The sequence below is a fragment of the Toxorhynchites rutilus genome, chromosome 3 (genome assembly GCF_029784135.1).
Source record: "Toxorhynchites rutilus septentrionalis strain SRP chromosome 3, ASM2978413v1, whole genome shotgun sequence".
Lineage (NCBI taxonomy): Eukaryota > Metazoa > Arthropoda > Insecta > Diptera > Culicidae > Toxorhynchites > Toxorhynchites rutilus.
Window position 1 is genome coordinate 271,389,442 of NC_073746.1, and position 27,870 is coordinate 271,417,311.

A 27,870-nucleotide genomic window follows, 5' to 3' on the forward strand; every position below is an offset into this window, starting at 1 on the left:
CTTGACCCGAAACCACGTGAAATCAAAGAAGTTCTAGAGGAATGGAATTTTCAAGCTAACCGTGTGGAGTATGACGGAAGATTGAGGAACAAAACGCTAAGAATTATGCTTATGATTCTATCCTGCGATTAAGTAATTCAGCACGTACTTTCCGGACAACCCAACATGTTGGCGTGACAGATTACAATGAATTAACTCTGTCCGCATAATCCCACCCTTCTTGAATAATTTAATTTGTCGATGTCAATTTTTATTTCTCGTTTTTCCAAACTGTTAACAGCTTTGCTGCTCGCAACAAAAGACACAGCTAGGGAAGATAATAACTCAATTCGGCCCCCCAATTCGTGAGTGGTAACTTTCACCTGGGTTCGCTTCAGAACCGGGCGAAAATTGCGGTGTGCAGTATCCTTCCGGCGATTTCCGGATCCGGTCAACCACATATCGTTAGTTGCGCGTGTCGAGACGGTGTTTGGTGTTTTGTGAAAAATGAACAACGAAGGATAGTTCTGTGCTGTCGGGGCCAGCCCTGTATTCCGGAAGGAAGCATTAGTTTATGGTTTGGAATATATTAGCGAACTTTGAAGGCAATGTGTTGTGAGAATTGATCAGCAATCCGGAGTAATAAACATATCCATCCGTCTTCGATGTTTTAATGAAATTCCAGATGATTTATGATTATGGGAAATGGAAAAGCGGGAAATGGTTGAAATGCTTTTCTTTCGCATATTGGTAACACGTTCACGATGAGGAAAGTCCGCTGAGATTAGTCGCTCTTACTAATTTGGCATTATATACATATACTTGTCACTATTCATTAATAATTAATAATTTATTGATTATAATTGAGATAATTAAGGAATTAATGCCAATTAAGAAAAAAATAATACGGTAAATATTTTTTTTATACTGGTAATGATTTTTTTCTATAATTTAAGTAGGAGGGAATAATTGAAATGGTTAAGGAGTTTCAGAAAAAGTACTTTTATCTTTCAAAACTCATGTTTTTCCAAATCTCAATGCAGTTTCTTGAATTTCAATATACTGTTTTTCGAATTGACCGGCCGAATGTTTTAAATGTTTTTACTAAAATTAAAACAGACCGAAAAGTAGAACATTTTTTCGATGATTACCCGCATGGACATATAGTGGGCGTAATATGGACAGGTTTTTAATATTTACGTATGAATATCATTGAATTATCATGAAAGTAGGGGAACAGGGTTGAGAGCTTATGAAAACTAACGATGAGATTAGTAAAACTCAAACATTTATGATTTCCCGATGATGTCAAGAACGAGCGGCGACAAATCAAGTAGTCCGAATTAGCGCTGCCGGCGCCAAGCGAATTTTTTACGAAACGTGCGGACGTCAAAGTGTTAAGGGAGAGTGGCGCAAAGCGGTCAGAGTTTGAGTTTTTTTAAATCAAAATTGCATGAAACGTTGAGATCGAGTGTCATTTCGAATTTTTTTTGTCAAAATTCGGCATTCTAGGACTTAGTTTTTTCGGAGTATGAAACGAGTATGGTTTTGGGTGCCAAAAAAAATAGTTATTTCGATTTTTCAATCAAAACTTGTTACGAAATGTTGATATGCGCGATAATATATTCTATGTAAAATATTAGCTCATTCGGACTTCATTTACTGGTGTCACAAACGTTAAAATTGAGTTTTTTTTTGAAAAACTAAAAATCACCGCAAATCGAGGTTTTAAAAAAAAAGTTTGATGCCAAATGTCTTAAAATCGTATTAATCGTCCAGATTAACAGTTATCTCGAAAACATTTTTTTTTTTGAGTAAACTGTAGCCCCGATACCCTTTGGGTGGTTTTTCGATTTTCAGAAAACTTAATTTTTAAGATCTGCAACAATAGTTAATGAAGTCCGAATGAGCTAATATTTTGTATAGGGTATTTTATCGTGCAAATCAACATTTCGCAGGGAGTCCCGTATGAAAAATCGATATGACGATTTTCATTGGCATCTCGAACCATACGTTTTGCCTCGTTTTTCGGAAAAATGAAGTCCCAGAGTGTCGATTTTTGACGAAAAATTTTTTTTCGAGATGACAGTAGATCTCGACGTTTCATGCAATTTGAAGACATTCGACATCAAATTTTGTTTTCGGAAACCCCAATTTCCTTTACTCCCCACTTGGGTGATTTTGGTTTTCAAAAAACTCAAAACTCAAAAAAATCCTATTGAGCTGATATTTTGCATAGGGTAGTTTTTCCTGGAAATCAACATTTTTAATCAAGTTTCCTTTGAAAATTCGAAGGTCATTTTTTCCCATACATCCAATGGCACTCTAATAAACACTGTCGGTGGTTCTATTGTTAATCTCATTCACTCGGGATAGATTTTATAAATAAAAACTAGAAATGGCTTAATTTTTCAAACGACCTATCTGTTTTGATCGATTTTCTTCATCGACTTCCTCTACCGTTGATAGCTCAGCGGTAAAAGCATTACCTGATGTGTTCGACGATCAAGATCCTAGAAAAGAGCCTCGTTTATCAAACTATCTGACAAAAATACCCGTCTACAGGGCAGTTATTATCAAAAGAGAAAGTCAATAAATTAATCGATCACAACAGATAGGTCCTATTGAAAAGTTAATCGTGATAACTGTGATATAACCGCAAGGTAGAAGTAGGATTACCGTAGGCTTAGTTATCTGTTCTGTTCTCTGTTTTGAGGAGGCTTTAAACTTTGCAGTTCATTCGCCTCTAGCTTAGTTATCATTTGTTGGAATGCATCTGAAAAAATTCTCAATGAACGGTTTGCTGAACGTTCTTCTTGTAGGAACGTGAGTGGATGAGTATATGTATTGAATTATCATTTATGGAGAAAAATACATAAATTTCAACACTTTTGAACTGTGTGGTGATCCTGAAAAGAATCGATGGATTGGCGTGGCTTTGTAGAAACAACTGAAGATGATTGATACTTGATTAATTCTTGTTCCCGTTGGAACAATATACGAGATTTCTGTCCATGCACTGCACAAGCATAACTAACGGAATTTTCGAGTTGGCACTCGTCTATATACAAGTTTTTCTGATTTCAATAGTCTGTTTTCAAATAAATTTTTAAGTTTTTTTGGAACAAGTTTTTCGGGTCGATGAGTGACAAATATCACCTCAAGGCATTATATCTTTCGAATAAAATGATTACCATAACACTCCGTTAAACCAGACAATCTATTATGAACGCTCATAGCAGGAATCTATTCCTCCTTCGAACTACCCAGAGCAAACGTTATAAAATTTAAAAATTAACAATTGCTCGCTGTCTAGAGTTGCACTGGAACACTGAACATATTGAATATCCAAGTAGTTTTTCAGTAGAGTAATGCGGGGCAAAGGTGTGCACCTATCTGCTGTCGTTGAATTAAAAGCAAATAAAATTCCGTTTGCTTACCAAATTGTAACTATATATATTACCTTCGAAACGTGTATTACAAGCATTCCTCGAGTTGTGATTGTTGGGCAAATAATGCAAAAAGACAAATGCGCCTCTTTGCCCCATAGTGGGGGCAAAGGTGCGCACCATATGGGGCAAAAGTGCGCTGTTTTTAAATTGAACTTCTGAGATAACTTATACTAAAAATAAATGCTTTATCATCAGAAGCGGGAGTGCAATCATTACTAGAGAGTGTAGGCACCGTCCAGTAGGCAGGAAGGGGGTGTTCTATGGTTTGCATGGGTGGAGAAGAGTGGGTGTTATGGTCGAACACACCACGTGGAAATTTTTGAGAGGGAGGAGACTGACAATATAAGATATCCGAAAATGTCCAACATTTGAAACAGAATTTGTTCTTGTTAACAAACTAGCTGACCCGGCGAACTTCGTCCCACCCACAATTGATATATTGATATAAATCATTTCGAACACTCAAGTTGCCACAGAAATTATTTTTATGTACGTAATCTATACTCGCGAATGCATGGTGAAAATAAAAAACATTTTTCATTTGAAATTCATTTGGAATTATTTTTAAGCAATAGTTTATTGTTATTCCCCATCTTGGATTTCAGTTCTGAGGATTCCGACGCTTTGCCTTGGAGTGCTGTTGCTTCGTTGTGCTGTTGTGGGGTTCGAAAAGACAGACGATGGTTCCTCATGAAACTAGAATCCCAATCTCTTCCTGCCAGTTTTGCAACTTGGTTGAATTCGTGCCGGAGGTTGTTGGCTTCCGCAAAATCAAACGCCAGACGTCGTAAATCTTTGAGAGTCATATCACAGAAAGCTTTGTCCAGTGCCCTGCAGTGGTTCACCAGATCCTCAGACTGCTCTCTCGTAAATACCTATCTTAACCGCCCGAGGTGCTCGCTGACACATCCCAGCAGAAGTAGAAATGTCAATAAAAAAAGATTCAAATCATAAATCACTTTCTGATATGAGCCTCTTCCTCAGAGCTAATTCAAAAATACCGAGGTCTGCCGCAATCCGACTCTTTGAGACTCCCTCCCGAAGCCTCTGTCGGGCCATTTGAGCATTCCTGGAGTGCATTTCTTCAAATCAGTTTTCTTCTTGTGGGTCCCGTTAACCTTTTTGTTGAAAACATTTTATGATTTTTCTTCAGCGCAAAACGCCAGTGCGAACATTCACCCCACAGTCACTGCGCACCTTTGCCCCACAAGCAATTTTTTAACTAATCGAATTTAAAAAAAATCTCTTGAACTTTTTCACAAAAACGAATACGTACTATCATCTATTATAGAATGAAGGTTTCCTTGACAGTGTAGTTTCGAACTTTCCAGTTATTTAAGGTATATAAATCGTCATCTCTAAAACTGAAAAAATTAGATCAAAACATCGCAAAACTCTTTTTACCTCATAACTTTTTGTCACTTTCATGAAATGTATCTTGTTTATGTGTGTGAGCTGCTGGCGTAATAATGTATCAAACTAATACACTGTTGTCGTTGTGTGTTTTTTTATGCTCGTTTGCTTAAAAAAGGCCAACGCGCACTTTTGCCCCGTGCGCACCTTTGCCCCGCACTACTCTATCTCTTAGCAACATTACATTTCCATCGCTCCCAAAGACATAATTCTCAAAGAAATAATCCACAAACCATACTATGCCAGCATCTTCACAGTACGGCAACTGAAAATCTGAACAGTGAATTATGAATTGGAGAATTTGCTCGTTTGGATGGCAGAATTAGATGGCGTAAAGACCGGTCAGAACGTCGACTTTTCGTACAGAAAAGGCTTGTTATTTTACAATTTTTCAATGTTTTGTTTCAAAAAGTATATAACTTGACATCACGATAATTATGCATTTACTAGCTGACCCGGCAAACTTCGTCCCGCCCAACATTTGTTTATTGTTATCAATACCTTCAAACAATCACATTTTCTTACTATGAGCAAGTTCACGGGTCCAATCGCAGAACTATTCATTGATTGATCTTCTAATCGACCCCGTTGAATTTACCTTTTACTATAAAATTCCTAGTATTTATAACAAAACTCATCATTATAATAACAGATTATTTTCAAACACAATTCTCGTTCAAGATTTTTCAACCACTTGCAAATAACATGTTTCTCCGTCACATGGAATAACTGTTTTATACAGAAAATATGATAGAATAAAGGCAGCCCTATATCGAAGAATTCCTTTCTCGAGTTGTGCTCTTATCAACACATTCGGATACTCTTTTATTGGTATAGATAGAAGAAGATGTGGGAGTGCATTTCATCACTATAAAATCCATTTCCAGCTTCGAACAAAGATCAATTTCGCTACCGCAAACATCAAATGGAATAACAGCACTTGTCACTATGTAATTGTAGAACATATGGGAATTTAATTTTCCGAATTTTCCCTTTTTTCTTCAGAGTTTTCCGAAAATTTTCAATTGTCATGTTTGGTTGGAATATTTTTGGTTGAAATATGTGTAATATTTTTATGGGACCCCTCTCCATTCCAGAGGAGGGAGGGGTGTCATACCATCATAGAAACATTTCTCATACCCAAAAACCCTCACATCTTAAATAGTGCTTGATTAGTTCTTGAGCTATGCAGAAGTTTGTGTCTGTGTGCCCCCTGTAATTTGTGTTTCATTTGTATTGCAGCAGGGGGGGGGGATTAGAGAGGGGGTGGAGAGTCTAACCATCATAGAAACATTTATTGTACCCTAAAACCTCCGTATACCTAATTAGATTTCATTTTCTTGATTAATTCTCGTGTAATGTAGAAATTTGTGTTGCATTTATGTGGCAGCTCCCCCTTAGAGAGGGAGAGGAGTATCTAACCATCGTAAAAACATTTATTGCACCCTAAAATTTCCACATGCCAAATTTGGTTTCATTTGCTTGATTAATTCTCAAGTAATGCAGAAATTTGTGTTTCATTTGTATGGCAGGATGGGATGTAAGATTAACATTTCAAAAAACGAGAGCGTCATCGTTTGGGGTGTATGGTAAAGTTTTAAGCGTTAATTCGTTTTATCCCGGCTGAACGAAGTGATATGATAATCACTAACGGGTGTTAAATAAAAAATGAGAATTTTTTCAACCACATATAAATTATTTTTTTTATTTTTTTTCATCGATTTCAGTATTTTTTATTAATAACATAATGTATTTTCTTCAAAAAATGTCAGTGAATGTTTGAGTAAGGGCCGTGGTCTGCTGTTCGACGCAACTTTGTCGCGATGCTCTCACAAGAACGTTGTACGGCACTTACGTCCATTTTCCGGATACAATTCCGGATTCTTGTAGTCAGTTGCTTCGTGTCCTTGGCCCTCCAATTGTTTTTATACACTAGGGCACTGAGTGAGCCAAAGAAATTCTCTATTGGGCGGCACTGGGGCAAGTTTGTTGGGTTACGATCTTTCGGCACGAACGGTATCTTTTTCTCCTCAAGATACGCCAGCGTCTTCTTGACGTAATGGGAAGACGCCTTGTCCGGCCAGAAGACGTACTTCCCATCCGCGTGATGATTTTATCGAGGCACTCTTCTCGATAGATTTGTTGGTTGATTGCCAGACCGCTCGGCTTAAACCAAGGCTTTGAAATGCATCGATCGGAAATAGCGATGTACAACATAACCTTTTTTTCAAACTTGTGCTTGAACTTGTATTTCACTTCAGGCAGTGTGGATGACTTGTCGCTGGAGTAGTAATTATCATTTCCTGGAATATGCGTTTTGGACAGCCGAAAATAGCTTTCGTCGTACAGAACGAAAGACGTCCCGCGGTATTTTTTGGTCATCCACCGACACTGTGATTTAACCGTCTCAATCTGCACCTCCGTGTACTCCGGCGACCTCGTCTTCTTCCTGCAGACGATTCTTTCCATCTTGAGGGTCCGATGGATCAATACGTGGAAGCAGCCATATTTCCGACCGGCGTCACGCAGGCTGGTTGCGTCCTTGTTGTCGAACAGCTTCTTTAACGATGTCTTCCTCTGCTTCATCATTATCGTCACCGGACGACCACTTCCGACCTTCCGCTCTACGTTCAGGGAACTCAGGATACGATATACCGTACTGACAGGTACATTTTCTTCCTTAAAATGTGCCACCGTGACCTTTTTTCCTTGCTGGAAATGCGTTTCGTAGAACCGTACAACGTTCTTGTGAGAGCATCGCGACCAAGTTGCGTCGAACAGCAGACCACGGCCCTTACTCAAACATTCACTGAAATTTTTTTGAAGAAAATACATTATGTTATTAATAAAAAAATACTGAAATCGATGAAAAAAAAAATTTTTTTATATATGTGATTGAAAAAACTCTCATTTTTTATTTAACACCCGTTACATTCCAAAGATAACTTCTATGTTGAACGAACGTGCAAAATACTTCACCTCAGAATGCATTTGCAGAATATGCACGAAACGAAACCTGCACTGGCGAGCAGAGGCAAAACAGAAGAGAAATATTAAATAAGACATACGGTGTCGGTTTTCATACCGTTAGGTGGAATGTGTTTGTATATGATTGAATCGCTCGTAATTATTGTTGATTTTATGCGTTCTCAATTTTTGTGAATCCGAGCATTGTTTGTGGGTAAAAAGTAACGTCAAAGTACAGCGCAGTTCAAGTCGAGAGTGAAGGAAGTGTTTTTCAGTAGTATGAGGTGTATTCATCGGTGGAAAGCTGAAGGTGAAAATTTGTTCCGCATCGATAGCTGTCGCCGCCGTTACCACCACACAACCGATTCGGTTATGTTGTCGTTATGCCATAGCTGCTGCATAACAAAATTTATGGATTTTTTTTTTGGAAAATGATATTTTGTAGATGTAAGTTTGCTAAGAGATACTGAAAAGTACTCGGATATCCAAAAAGTTAATTGTTTCAGTGTCGTTCTGCGAGTTCAGCGAGGAATCAACCGTTGGCGCTTCTCACTCAGTACAATCATGAGTTCATCGGGCCTTGTCTGTGCTACCAAATATTTGTACTAAAAAGTTTATTTCATAAATTTTCATAAATGTTTGTTCGCGTCGGGAAAATTTCGTCCTACGTAAACAATGCGACCATGTCTTGGCCATTACTCTTCTATTTTTGGATAAAACGAAGCAAAGATTGATCCTCAAGATGAAGGATATCGGGTTGAGCGACCGGAAGATAGCCAAAAGAATTCATAGATGAGAAACAGCTGTGCAAAATTTGAAATAAAAAGGCGAAAACTATAGTATCGGTCAGGGTTGCCACATATACAGAATATTCTGTATTTTACAAATTTTTTGACAAATTTCAGATACAAAATCTGTATATACAGAATTACAAATTTTCAGCAAAAATACAGAATTTACCGATTTTTTTGAAATTCAATTTTAAATATTAAATTTATTACTGTGCATATATAGATACCTAGATTTATAAAAAAGTTGGACGCAGCGCAATGATATACTGTTCTTAAACTATGTTCTACCGCTCATCAATAATGTCAATCGCTCCTTTCAATCAGAAACTTCTTAATTTTGCGAACTTTATAATGAGAGAAGACTGTTATTGTTGATCATGTTGGGTAACTTATGTTTGGAGAGCTACAATTCGTTGATGCTGAACTTGATGTGGAAAATTTTGAAGACTTTCTGAATAAGCTTAAGGATGTTTGCGTTGGTATCGATGCACAAGGAGCTGAAGAAAGATTGGGTGCAGCTAGGAAGTTGATCTGCAAATCGATTTGTCGTGACTTCTATATTGCATTGGTGAAACATAGTTGCAGCCTTGATAAACCCTCAAAATTTCTTTAAGCTACCAAAACCTAATGAGTTGATACTAAAATTTCCTCAATTCGTTTAAACAGGTAATAGACAAGGCCTGGATTACGAATTTAGGCTACTCAAGTCGAATATTATGGGGCAAAAATTGACTGACTCTGATATAACTTGGTCCCAGCTGTTGGATGTCAAAAGGCGTGATGAAAAATTTTTGCATCCATTGGTCGTTTGTAGGACATGTCTTGCGGCTCCGCAAAACTTATGCGATTTAGCCTTACAAATAAATGAATTGGAAAAAAAAGACATTTGATGACCGGAATTCGGTTGGTTCCCACAACTATGGACTCTATTTTGAGAGCGAAGAACTATGTAAATATCGGCGGAAGGAGGAGCGTCAAAAATGAAGTTGAAGAAAAATTTTAAGGCAAAGTACAACAAAACCATGTAAAAACATCGTACAATTCAGAGGCGAAAAACTTTCCTATTGACACGACTTTAACAACCCATAAATAAGAAAAATAAGTTCAAAGTGAAAATAAACCTTTATTTTCATTTTTTTTCCCCCTTAACTCTCCGATAAAGATTTTGTATACAGATTTTTTGGCTAAAAATACAGATGTACAGATTTTTTCAGAAAATTTTACAGAATTAAATGTGGCAACTCAGGTATCAGTAATAAAAACAAAGGTAACTTTGAAATTATAAAACCGAGATCGGAACCGCATCATACAACATGATGACAAGGGAAAGGCGCTAGCCTGACGAATAAAGCAGGAACTTGACCTGCCCATACCGAAAATCCATGTTTCTTATGTTCTGCGAGGATCCGGGCATCTGGTTTACACAATAAAGGCTAAAAAAAACTCAACCTCACTTAGAAGCACAGAACGGAATGATGTGGTGTTTTCCGACGTGAAAAACTTTAATCTCGATAATCCCGGCAGCTGTGTCCACTGATATTTTTGTTGATAAATTGAAGAGGAAATAGAAAAAAAAACCGTGAAGGTGAACCAGCAGTTATATCTTCATAGGCACAGAGGCTTCCGAAATTTTACATTCTGGGCTAGGAATGAAGGGTGCTAGCTATACACGCAGAATGAACGGTTTATGCTCTTCGTTTTCATGCGTTTGTTGATAGACGGGTTGTAACTTGCAACTTGTTACAATTTGTAAGCAGTATGTGTATAAGTGTGTGTTCTTATTCCGTACAATTTAAACAAACATTTAGAGATAGAAAATAAATCATTTGCATAGAAAAAATATGTGTGGACAGTAGAACACCATCGCTTGGATTTGTAATTTGAAATGGAAAACTATTATCCATTTGCACCAATCCATCACTGGGATAACTGTTCTTCTAACATATTTCCGGTGGAAATGAATCTTGCGACCTACCTCAAGCCCGTTCTGCTGGGCGCTGCAGTTGCTGATATTCAAGGAACCGCTGATGAAATCGTTTTGCACGTCCACGATGAGGAACGAGCTGATTGGACGTACAATCTGTAAGGAGAAAAACAATTGCACTGGCATAAGTGGTTAAAAACCCAAAAATAGAACTGAAAACGACAACAGTATCCTCATTATGTTTATAGATAAATCGATTCTAGACGGAAAAACAGAATGAGGAAATTATTGGTATTATTGCATCCTAAATAAAGAGGCCGGTTCTAAGTTTTTTGACAGAATGTCCTCAATTTGAACCTAAATTTCTAGCATTAGTCCAAACAATGAGCGGCACATACGTATGGCAAGTGTTCTTATTTATCGCAAGATGGCACTTATTGCACCATGTCGATCCATTTCATCGCTGTAACCGATTCTTGTCATCCCGTATTCCTCCGGTATCACAATAGACATGCCACACCTGCTCCACACTTTCCTCCTACGAGACACACAATAAAAAAGCACAAACGACTAATGCAGAAGCATCCGAACGCTCCGTATTTTAGTGTCAATAAATAAAATTAGAAAACCGTTTGCCTCTCATCGCCTTATCGGGCGCTCGGAAACGTACCGATAACTGAACCACCCACCACCCACAGGTCCCGCGCCTTCTCATCAACGGTCCCGAAGGCAAGTCCTTTCCGACATTGCCACCAAGAAATGAAGCTCGTAGTGAGCCAGAGCGGCGAGGCAATAAAAATAAATTAAATGAATTTCGCTCGGTTCGATGCGTTGAGGTAGGAAATCGGAAACCGTCGCATAAAAATACATGATTGAGTGTTTACTTTTCCTGTGCGAGAGAGATTTTATACTCCGGCTTGTGTTTTGTCATTCGTTTGAGTTTTTCATGCTGATCTCACGTCTGATAGGAAGGGAGGAAAGCTGTACAGGCCGATTATGTTTTAAAAAGATAGTCGCTCAAGAAGGTTTGCTCTTCAAGGATGACTCGTGTTCAATACAAATCAACCTAAATGAAGAAACAAATCACTCTGTTCTCTGCTCCATAAGCTATCGTGTGCAATGAATATTAGACATTCATGGATAATTTACTATTTGCTAGTCAAATTCCTAACTAACAAAGAAAATAATGACTTTGCATGACTGACTTTCGGTAAGTTGAATTCATGAAGACAGATAATAATTGAATCAAAAAACAGACCATCGGTGCTGATTTATTGTCATTTGTCGGGGCATGGCGTGTTTTACTGAACTATTGGATTGCTTTCCTTTCAAGAAAAATAAATTAACACAACTCATTTCGTAATAAACATACCGTCTTAATCCACTGATTCCAACAAAACTGAAACTCTTCCCGGTCGATGTAGCCATCCTCGTTCTTGTCAAACACCGCGAACATCTCCTCGAGCCGATCGGACGGGACGACGTAAATGTGACCCTTGTCATTTCGAAACAGCGCTCGGCAAATCAACGTGAACTCGGCGAGCGAAAGTCGATCATCACTGAAAGTAAACAAGAAAAGAAATGAGGCATTAAAAAACCTGAGCTGAACTTGAACCCAGCACAAGTATCCTGTTCAAGGGTATCTTTTACTTCGTCGTAAAAGCGTATTCAAATATCAATCAGAGGAATCTACCAGGCTATGAACGAAAGCCACGCAGCGATGGCGCCGGGTGCTTATAAATATCATCATTTTATGACTTTATTAGTGGCCATTGTCAGGAGTGAAAAGGAGCTCTTGACAACGGGCTCGCATTTTTCGTGCCCCAACAGCAGAAGCAGCAACAGTTTGGAGTCATTCGACGATTTATTTCGTTAATTTGCATATTTTCCCCATCTCTATACCACCAAAGCGTCACAAGGGGGGAGACACGACTGAGAGACCTTCAAAAATTTGTAAGGCGATGTAAATGTAAATTCCAACGGTTAGCACCGGTCCGCAGGTTATATAGTGTTGATACGTTTGGTGGGGCCATTAACTAGAGTATAAACTTTAGCGGATCCATCGGATCGATTATTTCAGATTCCGTTAGGTTCAATACTCAATACCCCCAAGTGGGCACTTGAAATTCTCAATTTCCTGTACATTTTCAACATAATTTTCTACTAATGACATCATTTCTAAGGTTTATAAAGGATAATAAATTTCTTAGAACATAAACACAGCCATTTGTTTTTTATAGTTTTCATGGTCTCGGGACCAAAGGTGCTATATTTTTTTTATATTTTTTATGGAAAGCTGAGGATTTTTCACATAACATATCTCGAAACCAGGGAGGCGTTTTTTTTTAGTTTTTGAGTTATGATTTTTCAAAGTTACCCGATGGTTCAAAAAATAATTTTCCCTTTTTTCCCAAACATGACTTTTTTTTAAATTATTACTTTTGAACTACTGGAATTAAAGCCTACTAGCTAGCCTTTCTTGAAAAAAATAACACACTTGCCAATTCATAGGATTATAGTCACATACATCCAGTCTAGTCGCATAGAAAGATTGAACGAAAACTGAAAACATGTTAATTTCGGAAAATCATAACTTGAAAACAAAAAATAACACCTCTCTGGTATTTGGATATATTATGTGAAAAAATTATTAAAAAAATATGGCGCTCTTGGTTCCGAAACGATGTAAGCTACAAAAAAACCAATATAATTAATAATTACGAAAACAAAATCCATTTCTATTCAGAGTGTAATATTTTTTCAAACAAGACTAGCTTATTGGCTTTAATTCGAAATGTCGATCATCTGAATCGGTCCAGTAGATCAAAAGTTATGATTTTTTGTAGTGGAAAAAATGGGGAAAAAATTATTTTTCGGACCATCGGTTATCTTTGAAAAATAATAACTCAAAAACGAGAAAAAAACGCCTCCCTGGTTTCGAGATTTGCTATGTAAAAAATTCTCAGCATTCCAGAGAAAAAATATACAAAAATATAACGCCTTTGGTTCCGAGACCATGAAAACTATAAAAAACAAATACAATCAATAATAACGAAAACATAATTCAAATTTTGTGCAACTCAGGTATTTTTTTTCAAAAAAGTTCAAAAGATCAGCTAATTGGCTTTAATTTGATATGCCGATCATTTAAATCGGCAAAGTAGTTCAAAAGTTATGAATTTTTGAAAAAAGTCATTTTTTGAAAAAAATGGGAAAAAATTGATTTTTCGAACCACCCCAAAATAGAAAAGGTCACCCTAACAAAAAAATAAATAAATACGGGTCTAATGGCTTGCGACAAAGAACAAAATTTCCACTTCCCACGAAAATCTGAGAACCATTATATCGGTTTGACATGGAATGGATGAATAAATAGATGTTTTTATTTATTTACTTGTTTACTAGCTGACCCGGCAAACTTCGTCCCGCCCAAAATTTGTTTTTTGTTATCAATACCTTCAAACATTCACGATTTCTTACTAAGCGCAAGTTCATGAGTCCAATCGCAGAACTGTTCATTGATTGATCTTCTAATCGACCCCTAATCGAATTTACCTTTTACTAAAAAAATCCTAGTACTTCTACCAAAACTCATCATTATAATATCAGATTATTTTCGAACACAATTCTCGTTCATGATTTTTCAACCAATTGCAAATAAAATGTTTCTCCGTTACATGGAATAAATGTTTGATACAGAACCAGAACCAGACAGATCCCTCCCCTCTTCCCCCTGTAGAGAGGGGGGAGAAGTGTCTATTCACCATAGAAACGTTTCGTGCCCCTTAAAACTCCAGATGCCTAATTTGGTTACATTTGCTTGATTAATTCTCGAGTAATGTAGAAATTTATGTTTCATTTGTATGGCAGCCTTCTCTTAGAGATGAGGGTGGAGTGTCTAACCACCATAGAAACATTCATTGCACCCTCAAACCTCCCTATGCCCAATATGGTTTTGTCTGCTTGATTAATTTTCAAGTAATGCAGAAATTTATGTTTCATTTGTATGGCAGTCCCCCCTTAGAGAGGGGGAGGAGTATCTAACCACCATAGAATCATTTATTGCACCCTAAAACCTCCACATGCCAAATTTCGTTCCATTTGGTTAATTAATTCTCGAGTAATGTGGAAATTTGTGTTTCATTTGTATTTTTACAAAAATACAATTTTTTTGTAAATTTGTATTTGTATGTTTCATTTGGACATAACACAAATTCCTATTCCTCAGAGAACGAGAGGATTTTATTTCAGTCTGTGTATTTCAATGTTGGTATTGTAAATTGACTAACGAGTTTAAGCTGATAAACTATAAGCCGAAACATCCTTCCATCGTGACGAAATACGCGTCACCGATTTTTCAATAAAATAACCACTAAAACAAATGACCGAAAACTGCCGTTCCGTTTGGCCGATCGTGGCTACCTTTCCGTTATGTGAACCGGAAACAGAAAACTATCATAACTATCATGTGCTAGAAGTGGAAGAGAAGTTCGTTCAACTGTAAGTTTTCTTTTCATCGTACGGCTAACACATTTCACCCCCAGGTTGTCGTCTACGGTTTGATCTGGCACATAGTTTTCACCACGCAAATGACAACCAGCCATCAGAACCAAATGTACGATAATAATGCTTGCGTTTTAGGCACAATTCTCCATGTCGCTCCAACCAGTTTTATGAACAAAAAATGCATTTCTAGCAGCGAAACACAGTTTCACGATTATTGTGATATTATACGGGGTAGTTTCCAATACCCTACCCGTATCGAGGACTGATTCGTTTGGCTCCGCCATTGAACCGAGAAAATGTGAGCATGAATACTGTGTTTTGAAATTAGGAGCTATGCTAGAAAGAAAAAAACCATAAAGTCGCAGCAGCGTCGCAAGTACGACACAATAGTGAAAAGAACAATGGCGTATGTCATGGTATGATAACATAAAGCTGCAAAACATTCAACTATCAACAAGGCGCCGCCGGCATCCTGAAGTGGTACTAGAAATATATAGATATATATATCTCCATGGGAAGTGTTTATATCGCGACAGATACGTCATGAGTCAGTTATATTTTTGGGTCTTACCACCACAACTATTGTTCCCCTGTGACAGTTTTGATTTATAAGGACCGAATGCGAATATTTCAAGTGGATAGTAGCCTCGGGAAATCTTCATCAGCATTAGTAATAGTGCGTCTCCATTTGTATAAATTGAAAAAATGAGCATTTTCATTATTTGTTATTATCACCATCCATGTATGTGGTTTCTAACGAAAATAAAAAAATGGCGTTTGGCACCATTTTGTATTTTTAGTGCTTAAAAAATAAAAAGATAGATTTTTGACCTATACAGAAAATGAGTAAATTTTTCTTTTAGTGCGTCTCCATTTGTATAAATTGAAAAAAATTAGCATTTTCATTATTTGTTATTATCACCATTAATTTATGAAGTTTCTAACGAAAATAAAAATATGGCGTTTGGCACCATTTTGTATTTTTAGTGCTTAAAAAATAAAAAGATAGATTTTTGATCTATACAGAGAATGAGTAAATTTTTCTTTTAGATGTCGAAAAATTACAAAACTAGACAGTTTCGATTGCTTATGGTCTGCTCGTTTACCTGTAGTACACGGCATGCCGTAATTTGAAAAAAAAATCGGAGTGGTGCTGGTCTGCTTCATTGTTGTTGAACACGTCCACTCAGGCCCTTATCATCAATGACTCGCACAAACCTGGTTCATCAGGCGACGCTCACTACCGTAGGAACGCATTTTGTTGTGTTATTGTACGCCTTTGATCAGCTGACCTTGACCGTTGCATTTGTTTCCTTTTCCGTTTCTGTTTCCTTTTCCATTTCCGTTTCCTCTTCTTGTTGAGCAACAAAACTCTCTGCGTGTTGTTTTCATCAGAGCGCGATCGCCGTTGGCTTATTTGAATGAAGAATCTTGTCCACTGCAGTAAATTTCTCGCAAATACCCACAATTTTCCTATTTTTTTGTCTATATAGTTGTCCGTATTTTTCAAAAAAATTATAAATTCTGTGAATTATCCTTTATGACTTCAGTAATACGGCGTGGCATGCTGTGAATTGAACAGTGATTCTGTGTTCCCAAACGTTTTTGGATTTTGTTAACTAAAGCTTTCTTATCTGGTATAATGATACATGCAGAAATTTCATATTATAAGATTGCTCTAATGTATGGAATTTCAGGGGGTGAGGACTATGGACCAGGGTTTGCCAAGTGGTTCTACGAGTTCAACGAGAAACTCGAACGAACCTATGGCGAGTTCCCAAAACACGATGTGAAAATCGTCTTCGGGGATCGTCATCGAAGGCTTCAAATCGTGACGAACGGCAAAATACGGTGGGAAAGACGCGGACTCGGAAACTGTACACCCAGATGCTGACGAAGCCTCATTGTCCCATCATAGATGATGAGACTTACGTCAAAGCGGACTTCCGGCAGCTTCCGGGGCTACTGTTCTTCACCGCCCAATACAATTTCGATGTACTGGAGGTAGTAAGGAAGCAGAAACGTTCAAAGTTTGCCAAAAGTACATGATTTGGCAAGCGATCTGCTCATGCGGCAAAAGGAGTGCGTCGTTCGTGACTACCGGGACTGTAATCGGGCAGATCTAATCCAAGGAGTGTGTCTACAGAAGCGTCTGCTTCTTTCAGCTTCAGCTCTTCATGTAGCATCGTAAATTCTGGTTTTTCAGCCTGGAACAAACGATTCAATCTGTTGATATGGGGCAAATCATACGTCGCACCATCCGACGCGAATCCTTTCAGACGAATTTCGTCCTTATGAAACTGATCAATCATTGGATTGTAAATGCTTTTAAGATCAGCGGCACCAAGCAATACTGCGGCGTAAAATTCGTCATGTATCAACATTGAGGTTCGTTCAAATGTAAGAAATGTCCATGCCGTCTGATGAAGAGTGCTTCTGTATTTTTGCAACACAGGCATACATTGTTGTCGATTGTTTTCATGCTTTGCTTCTGTTCCGGGTAGCGTTCACGATGAATGATCAATGCAATAACTATATTGACATAAGAGAACAAATAGCGACATATGACCAGTTTGTGTATTGTTCTCGCCAGGACAACAATGAATCAGGTGATTTAACCAAACTACGCAAATCATCGGTTTTACATACCATTAAGTGAAGAGTGTTTGTGTACAATTGATTCACACGATTGTTGATTTTATGTCGCTATGTTTATCAAATGCGTGTCTAGAAGAACGATCGCGATGCAAACTTATTGGAGTTCGTGGATTAGTAACAAGGACATAAATCGCCACATATGGTCACTTATATAATATTAGGCTGGGGAAATCGAAATCCATTATTTTTGCTTGAAATTCAAAATGTTTCGGATTGTCCTATTTGGGTCAAATGTGTATTATTTTTTGCACAGACAAGCTCCCGGAGTTTCTGGCGAGTTACTTCATACGTGTGTGTCCTTGGTTCTGATGGAACAGAACACCTCTTCTGATATATGGGGGTAAAATGAAAACTTAAAACACAGAACATGCACAGAAAGATTTCGAATGCTTATAACTCGAACCTTTGCTTAATAGATCGGAAAGACGTTTGCATCAATTGATAGGAAATATTTCTACACATCTATCACAATTAATACAATGTCATTTTGACGTAGGACTACGTCTTACATTAAGGGTGCCAAATTAGAAAACAGGTCACGTTTTTATGAAATAAAGTTAACGTTAATAACTATATCTGCTGCGAACGGATTTTAACGATTTGCATACCAATTGAATCGGAAATTTTCTAAGATTTGTTTGATATGCTATACATTACAATCCCATAGTCTGTATATGGTTCAAATTGATGAAAATTGGAAGCATTCCCATTTCCCCATACATTTGTTCTGTACATTTGTGTGCTTTCCCGAACAGAGCTGTCAATAGCAGGCAACTTAGGCAGCCGCTTGAATAGAAACAACGAAGGGGGATAGCGAAAAGAATAAGAATAAGAGTAAGTTAGTTGTCGCTAGCGTATATATATTACATATCCTCTGAGGAAAATTCTTAAAATCTTTCTGTATCCGAAACAACAAAGGTCGCATATTCTGCTCGTTTTGTGTGTTAAGTTTCCCCTCGAGCTGTGAACGCTAGCGAATATTTCACATGAAATGTGGTTCGATATTTCATTCTTATCGCTGTAACTGTAAGCATCTGTCAGACGCGTGTTTGATGCTTGTTTTATGGCGATGCACGGAAGATGCCTCTCGTTAAATACTCAGTGCAATGCATGCATTATTAGTGTATTGTTTTCGCGAAGACAAGAAAGAATCGTTGCTTCTCGAAATGATTCTACGAAACCACGCAAGCCATTAAAACTTTTCAGGGTCCCCGGAACTTTTTATTAGAGAGTTATTTATGAAATTTTGACGTATTCGCAAATAACATCCGAAATGATAAACCAACAAATTTAAAAAAAATGATTGCGTAGTCCTACGTCCCAAGCGATCGTGTCTCGGATACAACCCCTCGATTTTTTTTTCCAGAGATAAGCAATTTGATAACAGTAAAATGTCAAGCGCTCTCTAAACGCCCTAACTGCCCCATTTTGATTGGCCCAATAAAGGTTTCCCCAACACAGCCATCAAAACCAAGGTACCTGGAGAAATTGAATTTGACAATATATGTAAGTGGGGGAAACTTTTGTTACCACCGACATGTGTTCCCTAACACAGCCATCAAAACCAAGGTGCCTTACATTACATGGCCTTTGTTCAAATTCTTTACTCATACAGCATATATGTTCAATTGAATTCTAAAATTGTTTCATTCAATCAATAATTTAATCGAAACAAACAAATGATTACTAATCCAACTATAGTTCCACGTCAACCTTGCGGTTATATCATAGATATAACCCACCCATTTTTCCAGCTTCTATGGGCGAGTTATTATGGCGCTATCTTTGAAATGGCAACAAATTATACAACAAAAAGGTGCATATTTAACCCAAATCGAACAATCCGAAACATTTTAAATAAAGTTTCACGCAGAAATAATCCCCAACCTATTATATTGTACACGCGAGAACAAGAATGCATCATGAATCAACCGTCTTCAGTTGCTTCCATCAAACCAGCAAACCATAGGTCCTTTTCAGGGCCACCAAGACTTTCCACTGAAGAGTCACTTCAAAAAATTATATATTATAAAGTAATATCTGCAGTAAAAAAACGCGAATTTTTTTTTTTTTAAGAGCTTGTGTGAATTAAGGAGTGTGTATTTAATTTTCTTGAAATCGTCCTTCTCGCGTTAAAAATGGCATCCGGCATTTCAAGCCGAATGTGAGGAATATATTTGATTCGGATTTTCTGTTGCCGTTCTGCGTAAGGTGCGGCACAGCATTGCGAATATGTGTGTGGAATATTTATTTGGGAGCATTGGAGATGTAATATTGCTAATATTCAATAAGTTCAATGCTCCAGTGTCACTCTAGACATCAACTTATCATCATTATCAACTTATGATAATGCTGAAAGTTGATTTGCCAATAAATTGGCATTTCATTCGTTTGTGCCCATCAGTCCAACCATTCATTCATCGACCCTTGTCAGTGTTACCAAACATTTGGACTAAGGAGTTCATTCCTAAATCGTCGACCATTGGAAGTCCTACGTTAACAACGCGGTCGTGTCTTGGGCACCATCCTTCTTTTCATTGGTGATCAATACCGATGGGCTTTAGTATTAACATTTATTTCTTTATATTCCTCACACCACAATGCGAAATTCCTACATACTTTTGGCAGTATATTGACAAACACATAATAACCTCAATTCTGATCTTTTCTATTTCGTGTGATGTATCTGTGCTTGAGATTAGGACTATTATTGTTCTGCATCAAGCCCATGTATTTGTAAAAACTATGCTAAATATATTTTTCTCACAGTCAAAACACATTAAAAATTAAATTAACTAGCTCGAAAAAAGCTATCGAAAGCTTTAAAATGTTTGTATGTGTGGGAGCAAACATCTCTTTCTCTCAGACTAGGATTGTACTAAAAAAAAGCTAAATGATGTCAACGGGGATCGAACCAAACCGGGAATGCAAGGTTATTTTACACGACCGCGCTATCCACATAGCCACTGGTGCTGTTACATAAATACGTGATAATATTACACTTCATTGTGAAATGAAGTTGGAAAGTGTTTTCTAAGAGTAAAACGTGAATCTATATCCTTATCGGTCTGGGCCGTGTATGTAGCAAAGTATGGGAAAAAGTTTAATGCGTGTTTATTCGCAATGTGTCTCTTGTTTCGCTCGCTCATATTGCTCTTATATTGCTATAACATATAAATTATACAAATGCTATACCAGTATGGGAGGGTGGCACATTTCCTGTTATTTTTAAGCTCATTTAATCTAATAAATCGGGATTTCAAAACATGTGCTAAAAATTAAGTTTATAGAAATAAATGCAAGTATTTAAGCCCATCGCTGTAGAGCACAGATAAAAAGAAGGGAGGTGTCCAAGACACGACCGTGTTGTTAACGTAGGACTACGAAATTATAGCCGACGAGAATAAACATTATATAAATTTAAGAATGAACTCCTTAGTACGAATGTTTGGTAGCACCTTCTACTGTAAGTCCCACTACGGCGCGTATTTTGATCATTCAAACGTTTTCCGCCCAGGCAACTTTTGGGCACGTCGTACACGATAGATTAGGTCAATAAAAATGATCTTACGTTTTTGCACCCAACCAAGTCGGATTTTTAACATGGATATCCCAAATAAATTTTTATCTCGCGGCGCCCATCACACACAACGTTGAACCAACAAAACGAATCATAGTGAAAACATCATCACCGAGAGAAGGGCAGCTTCAAAACAAACTGATGTCAATAACATCTGAGCCCCACCCACCACCAGAAGGACCGAGTTAGATCTGCGGAGATGACAGATATAAAATGATATGGCTGTATAGTGTGGGAAATCAAACTACATAAAGATCATTTTATTTCTACATATAAAATATAGCATTCCGTGAGATAGGCAATAATCGAACAATTTATCGGCCATTTTAGAAAAGTGTATCCATATCCATGAATCATTATCACCCAAAATAATATACGATGACAGCCTATAAAACGGTCAGTTGTAATCACCGAAAGAAAACACATAACCACATTTTGCGGATGAAATAACACGTCTGGCGAGAGAGAGAAAAAACACACAGCTTCCGAGCTAAAATTTGCCTTTCATCATTTATGGGAGCTTTCGTCTCTTGGATGAAATAAACCAAAAATAATAACAATAATAGCAGCAATAACTACCCAGAATGGCCAACCCCCTTAATCTGGTGGGCGACGACAGACGATTGTCATGAGCTAGCAGAAAATTTTCCACTTTCTAATATCAGCCGATTAGCGGCGCCTGTGTTCCGGAATGGAAGCTGACCGGGAGGGAGAGTGACGCCCAAGTTATGGATCCTTTTTCGCTCAAACTACCCCACCACTGGCACTGACGTCAGTGTTACGCTCCACAGATTTCATCACATATTATGTACAAATATATCACTTTAGGTACGGAGAAAAAATGAGTAATTCGGTGTATTATGGTTCAACCAATTTGCTAGAAGCATCCGGCTCGCTGTCGGTGGTGTGAAGTTGACATTTTCAGCCAGCTGAAGTTCATGTGGGTGGGGTGAGTTTTGAGAGAATACTCGCTTAAAAAAGGGGAAAAAGTGGCCGACCTTCGTGGCAACAACACGGGCCTCCGGGGTACAACAACGAAAATGTGCACATGCAGACCACTGAACCTTTGCCCTTTTGCTTTCTTCCTTTGGTGGTCCGCTCATCATAATGGCATTGTGTCGTTTTACGAGCACCCGCAAGGGAAAAATGACGCTGTTTGCAGCAATTTTCAGGCAATCAACCAAAGTTCAATTTTTTCTCAACTGAAAATGCGGTGAAAGGAGGCGCTATGTTTGTTGCCAGCGGGAAAATGTATTGGGCAATACGATACTTACTCGTTGCTTCCGTTGTTTTCATGTCGAACAGTGATTCTTTTCAGAGGTGTGTACCTTTTATCACGAGTTTGATGAACAATGTTCGTTACCCCTAAGGTACGTGAATAAAATTGTTGAAACAAACGAAGCGCAACATAAATGAAGCTTGTGCAGCAATTAATAAAAACATTATTTCGTGGAATGTTGCGTCAAGAATATCGAAACCAGCCGCAGGAGTTCGGCTAAATAACAGTCGTATCAATTTGTATAATTTACCCCGTTTGCGTTGAACTCTCATTAGCCAAAACGAATTCAATTCAATTCTTTTCAACGAAAACTGCATCGAAATCGAAAATTTGCCTGATTATTGCTCAATTAACAATGTTCACAGTTTGGTACAAAGTCCCGCATAAACTTGCATGTTTGGTAAACATTCACAATCGTTTCCGTCCAAAGCACTCCCGGAAAGGCAAATAACAACGCCGAGTATTGGAATGCGGTGCGCCAATACCCGCTGTTGGCATTTGCCTTCTCGGGGGTGCTTTCCCGATGGTGTCGCTTAAAATAGTAGTTGTTTATAAAAACTTCCCAACCCCGACTCCTGGTGTTAGAATCATGCTACAAATGGCTGCGAATTAAAATCACGTAGACGCTGAAATGGAAAGGATCGCCTTTTATCGTAGGTTTAGCTCCACCAGAAGGAGCCAGACGAACGACGCAGCACTGATGGGCGAACAATTAGTGGATCCGAGAGTAGAAGCGATTTGCCGCAATCTACGTTATTGTAGCAATGGAGTTCAACGAAGGTAAGAAAAAATTAGGGAGGCTCCAAAGGAAGGTTGTTTCAAGGAAAAATGGAAACCATGTTGGACATACAAGGTTTGATAAAAAATAAGAACTTCCAACTTTCGCGGACTGTGCAGAATCGATCTGTTTAAATTTTGTGTTGGAGCATTTGTTCCTACACCCGAAATTAATGTTTAACACATGTTTTGGCATCCTGATTTTTTACATTAAATGAGCTTAAAAAAATTGAATGTGCTACTCTCCCATACTAGTACAGTATTTGTTTAATATATATGCCACAGCAATTTAAGAGCAATATGAACGAGCGAAACAAAACACTCATTGCACATATGCACGCTTTGAACCTTTTTGCATATTGCATTTATTTGCATTTACCACATACACGGTCTAGACCGAAAAGGGTATAGGTTGACGTTTATGTTTTTCTTTTTACTCTTAGAAAACACTTTCCAACTTCAGTTTATAATGTGGTGTAATATTATCATGCATTTATACAACAGCACCAGTGGCTATGAGGATAGCGTGTTCGTGTAAAACAGCCTTGCATTCCGGCCGGCCAATTCCCAAGCTGACGTTCAGTGTAGAAGAAATTGATGTTTGCTCCCATATATACACTGCGTTTCACAAGTATAGAACCACTCATTTTTTCTGAGTTTCCAGAGATATGTAAGAAGTCGGTTGAATTGAAGTATATAGTATAGGATATAACAACTATCTTCATTGAAAAGATTGGCCATTTGAACATTATTGTTGTGTTCAGACGCGAAATATTCAAAAAAAAACAAAAATTCCAGTGTTTCATAACTTTAGAACCAGATCGAAAAACTCTTACTCCTTTACAAAATTAACGTCAATTTCACATGAATTACAATAAGTTTCTAATTCGTAGGTCACCTTTAGTTCTCAATCAGTTCAAATAACCCATTCGGGGTGGTTTTCAACAAGTTGCGCCATGTTGTAGTGTGTATTTGATTCTAAGCAGAGGATACTGCTCGTTTAAGTTTATCAAATAACTCATACTGCTTGTAAGCTCATAAGTTCTTGACAGGGTTTTGATTTGGTAAACAATCTGAAGAGTCCAGAATCTGAAGCCCATATTCATGAAACCATTGTTGCCAAATTACCAATTATCACATTGTTTTTGATGTAAAAACAGCAGTAAATGATTCTGAAGTACTTCGTTGCACTTCTGACTGTTCATTCGTGTTGATGGTAAGCTACCTAAACCAGGCCTTTTTTGAGAAAATTCTCCCCAAACCATAAAAATCCCACCTCCAAAGTTACTGATACAAAAACTAATGAAGAAGCTAAAGCCATGGGTTTCACTATTTCAGGAGAACTTCCAACTTGAATAGAATTTTTTCATACTGGAAGGGCTTACGGAACGCGTCATGTATTCTTTCAACTCGTAACTTTACAGGCGCCAGTTTGATGGTTTGAGGAAAATATTTTCAAAGCGGCCTAGTTCAGATAGCTTTTCATCAACACGAATGCACAGTCAAAAATGCAATGAAGTACTTCAGAATCATTTACTTCTGTTTTTGCATCAAAAACATCGTGATAATTGGGTAATTGGCATCAATTCATTGTTCGCGACCGACAATGCGAACGAAGAGCAAGTATTCCATAAAGCAGTTTAATTTCCACGATTCCAATCCTTTCCAATCCTTCAAGCCACTCCCTTCCTATCGAAACGCAGTGTGTGGTGTATGACACCAACACAAGCAGCACATCCCGAACACATACCGATGGACAGCATAAAGAAAGGAGCAAAAAGCGATCATGAAAACCTTCATTCCGAATCAAATTTCCAAACGTGAAGCATCGCGAAATAAATTCAGTTGTGTTAAAATATGACAAGTGCTTTTATTCTACAGTTGAAGTAATCCAACCGGTATTTTTCCAAAATCATAGTGTAAATTCCTGAGCTATCGATTTCCATCAATGGTCAGAGCCACCATTCATAAAATCCGGAAAGTCAAGGCATGGTTCAATGAATATGGGCTTTAAATTTTGGACTGGTCGGCATGTTTACCAAATCAAAACCTTGTCAAGAACTCATGAGGAGTGATCGTACGAATAGTAGATGCACTATAAACTTTAATTCAACCGACTTTTTAGAAGGAATCGGAAGAAGGAATATTAAATATTTAAAATCATATAAGATTGACTTGGAATCTGATCTGGACAGTGCAGATCAGATTTGAAGGCATTATAAATTATAGTATAGGTTGGCTTCATATAAGCAAAAGTAATTCGTCGATATTCGTCATTGTATTATTAAGACCAATATTTTTTTTTATTTTCAGTAAATTTCTTCAAGGAAACTTTGTCGCTTCAAATTAGTTCTCCTCGCTTCTTTCTGATTAGTACATTGTTGGAATTCGGCTACCGAATAAAACATCTGGAATGTTTCAAAATGACAAGCATGATCCGTATACACCCGTACAAGTCGGAAACACTATTTTTCGGCTGAAAAAAATTGCGGCCAGAACAGAAATCGAATCCGGAGCGCCCATTATGCTATGTGCAACGCTAACGATTCAAACATTATAGCCACCACCAACATGAGCAGAGCGAATCAAAAGTAGTGCGTCATCCATGGGACTTTTATCATAGGCAGGTTATTTATATTCATATTTTACATTTTAAATGGCACAATAATTTTATATTCTCTAGCAATCCTCTGTACTTCCACAGCTCAGATCATATACATTAAATTATACAAGGCTATACTATTCCATAAACACAATCAGTTATCTATGTAATAAATGTGATAAGCTAAATATATTTTTTTGATTCCAAGACACCAAAATAGCAGATAATAACTTCATTGATAAATAAGCTGAATAAATTTAAAACATTATCAACCACTGACGCACTCACGAATATTACTCTCGCGAATTTGCCGCAACCCCCCAATCAAATTTGTCGGCACCCTTACATTATAATAATATTAAATTATCCGCAAATAAAATACTGCACCAACGACAACGTAAATTTTTTCCCTTATTTTTAACGCAACTATTTATATCTTTTCAATTATCGCCGATCCATTAGCTGCTTCAGAAAATTGCATCATAAAGGCCATCACGATCAATTACCCAGCGTAACGGTAAACGGCTGTATCCTGTGACAGGTCCTGCGAAATGTCAGGGCCATCTTGAGGGGTTTCTCATAAACAGATAAAATGCCAGATTCATTTCTGCGATTATCATGTGCAATGAAAACCAAAATAAATCTAAGAAGAGTGAAAGCTTCTCTCCGGAAAACCTTGAAATGAACAAGAAAGCATGATTAATTGTATTGGTTTCAATTTCAATTCACAATTTACCCAAAATGACTTAGTTTATTCCGTTCTTCGTAACGTAACATAATACTCGGCAAATGTTTATCAAGATGATAAAGGTGTCGAATGGAATGATCGGCTTGAGAGGTATTTATATAAACATTTATATTGAGGTATTTTTATTTTATTGTATAATGTTTCACGTCTGAACAAAACAATAAAAGTTATGGAGCTAGTCTTATAATCGAAGGTAGTTACTACAACTCACCATTTCGCACTCGACATTTCAACTAAGCTCTTATATATCTCTAGAAACTTCAAACAAATAATGGTTCTTCAGTTATGGAACGGTGTGTAGTACCATCGAAACATCAACCATGTTTAACACTTTACCGACCGGTAGCGGTTCGAACATAGTATGCCCTTTTCACCGCCCATTCAGCCGCAGATCGTCCGAAACACTACTAAGTGTTTGCTAAAGCTAAAGTTTTGAGAAAAGCACCGATTATCTGAATAAAGAATACGAAATGCTTGCTGCTTGCTACTTATCAGCCTAACCTAACCAAATCTAACAGAAAGATCGAAAGTCGATTAATCGACAACCGGTCGGTAAGCGCTGTGGAGCAAAAGTCGAATAATCGACGGCCGGTTGGTAAAGTGTTAATTATCTAATCAAATTTTAACAATCATAAACAAAATCGCCAAGAAGGTTTTAATGATTATCATTGTGTGGCAATGTTGGTCATGCAATTTTGCAACACTAGACAGAGTAGAAGAATGAATGATTAGACAGATTAAAACAAACCAAAATTCGGAAGAAAGAATAAAAAAGTGTATAAATACCTGCATGCGGCATACAAGTTAAAAAAAAATCTGTGTTGAAGGAGCCAAACACATAGCAGAATAAGTTCCACTCTCGAGTTTAACACTAAATGCAACGGAGCATGAGGATTTCATCGTAATACATGATGTAATTGAAAACGGAAAATGATAAATATAATATTGAAAAGAGTGCGACTGAAGAGCGAGAATGGGTAAGCAAATTAAGAAACAAAAAAAAATAAGAAAAGAACTGCAAACAAAACTACGAAATGCTACGAAACTACAAAAAATAAAACTATCAAATTGCCACCCACTAAAAAATCGTAGCAGCTCTTTAATAAAGCACACAAGGTGAAGCCACGGGTCCATAAGTCTTGACGCATAATGCACTTCACCGGTAGTGATTATTACCGTGAGTAACTGGGTAAA

The 27,870-nt window shown here is 37.6% G+C and overlaps 1 protein-coding gene across 2 annotated transcripts in view; it reads right to left on the reverse strand.

The window, feature by feature from the left end:
• LOC129776740 (uncharacterized) overlaps positions 1-27,870 on the reverse strand; it is a 120,977-nt gene that overhangs the window by 16,426 nt on the left and 76,681 nt on the right. For both annotated transcript variants that reach the window (XM_055782565.1, XM_055782564.1), the window contains exons 3-4: positions 11,899-12,085; positions 10,578-10,682 (exon numbers count right to left, since the gene is read on the reverse strand). In XM_055782565.1, coding sequence (XP_055638540.1) covers positions 10,578-10,682; positions 11,899-12,085 — 292 coding nt within the window. The remainder of the gene's footprint in view (positions 1-10,577; positions 10,683-11,898; positions 12,086-27,870) is intronic.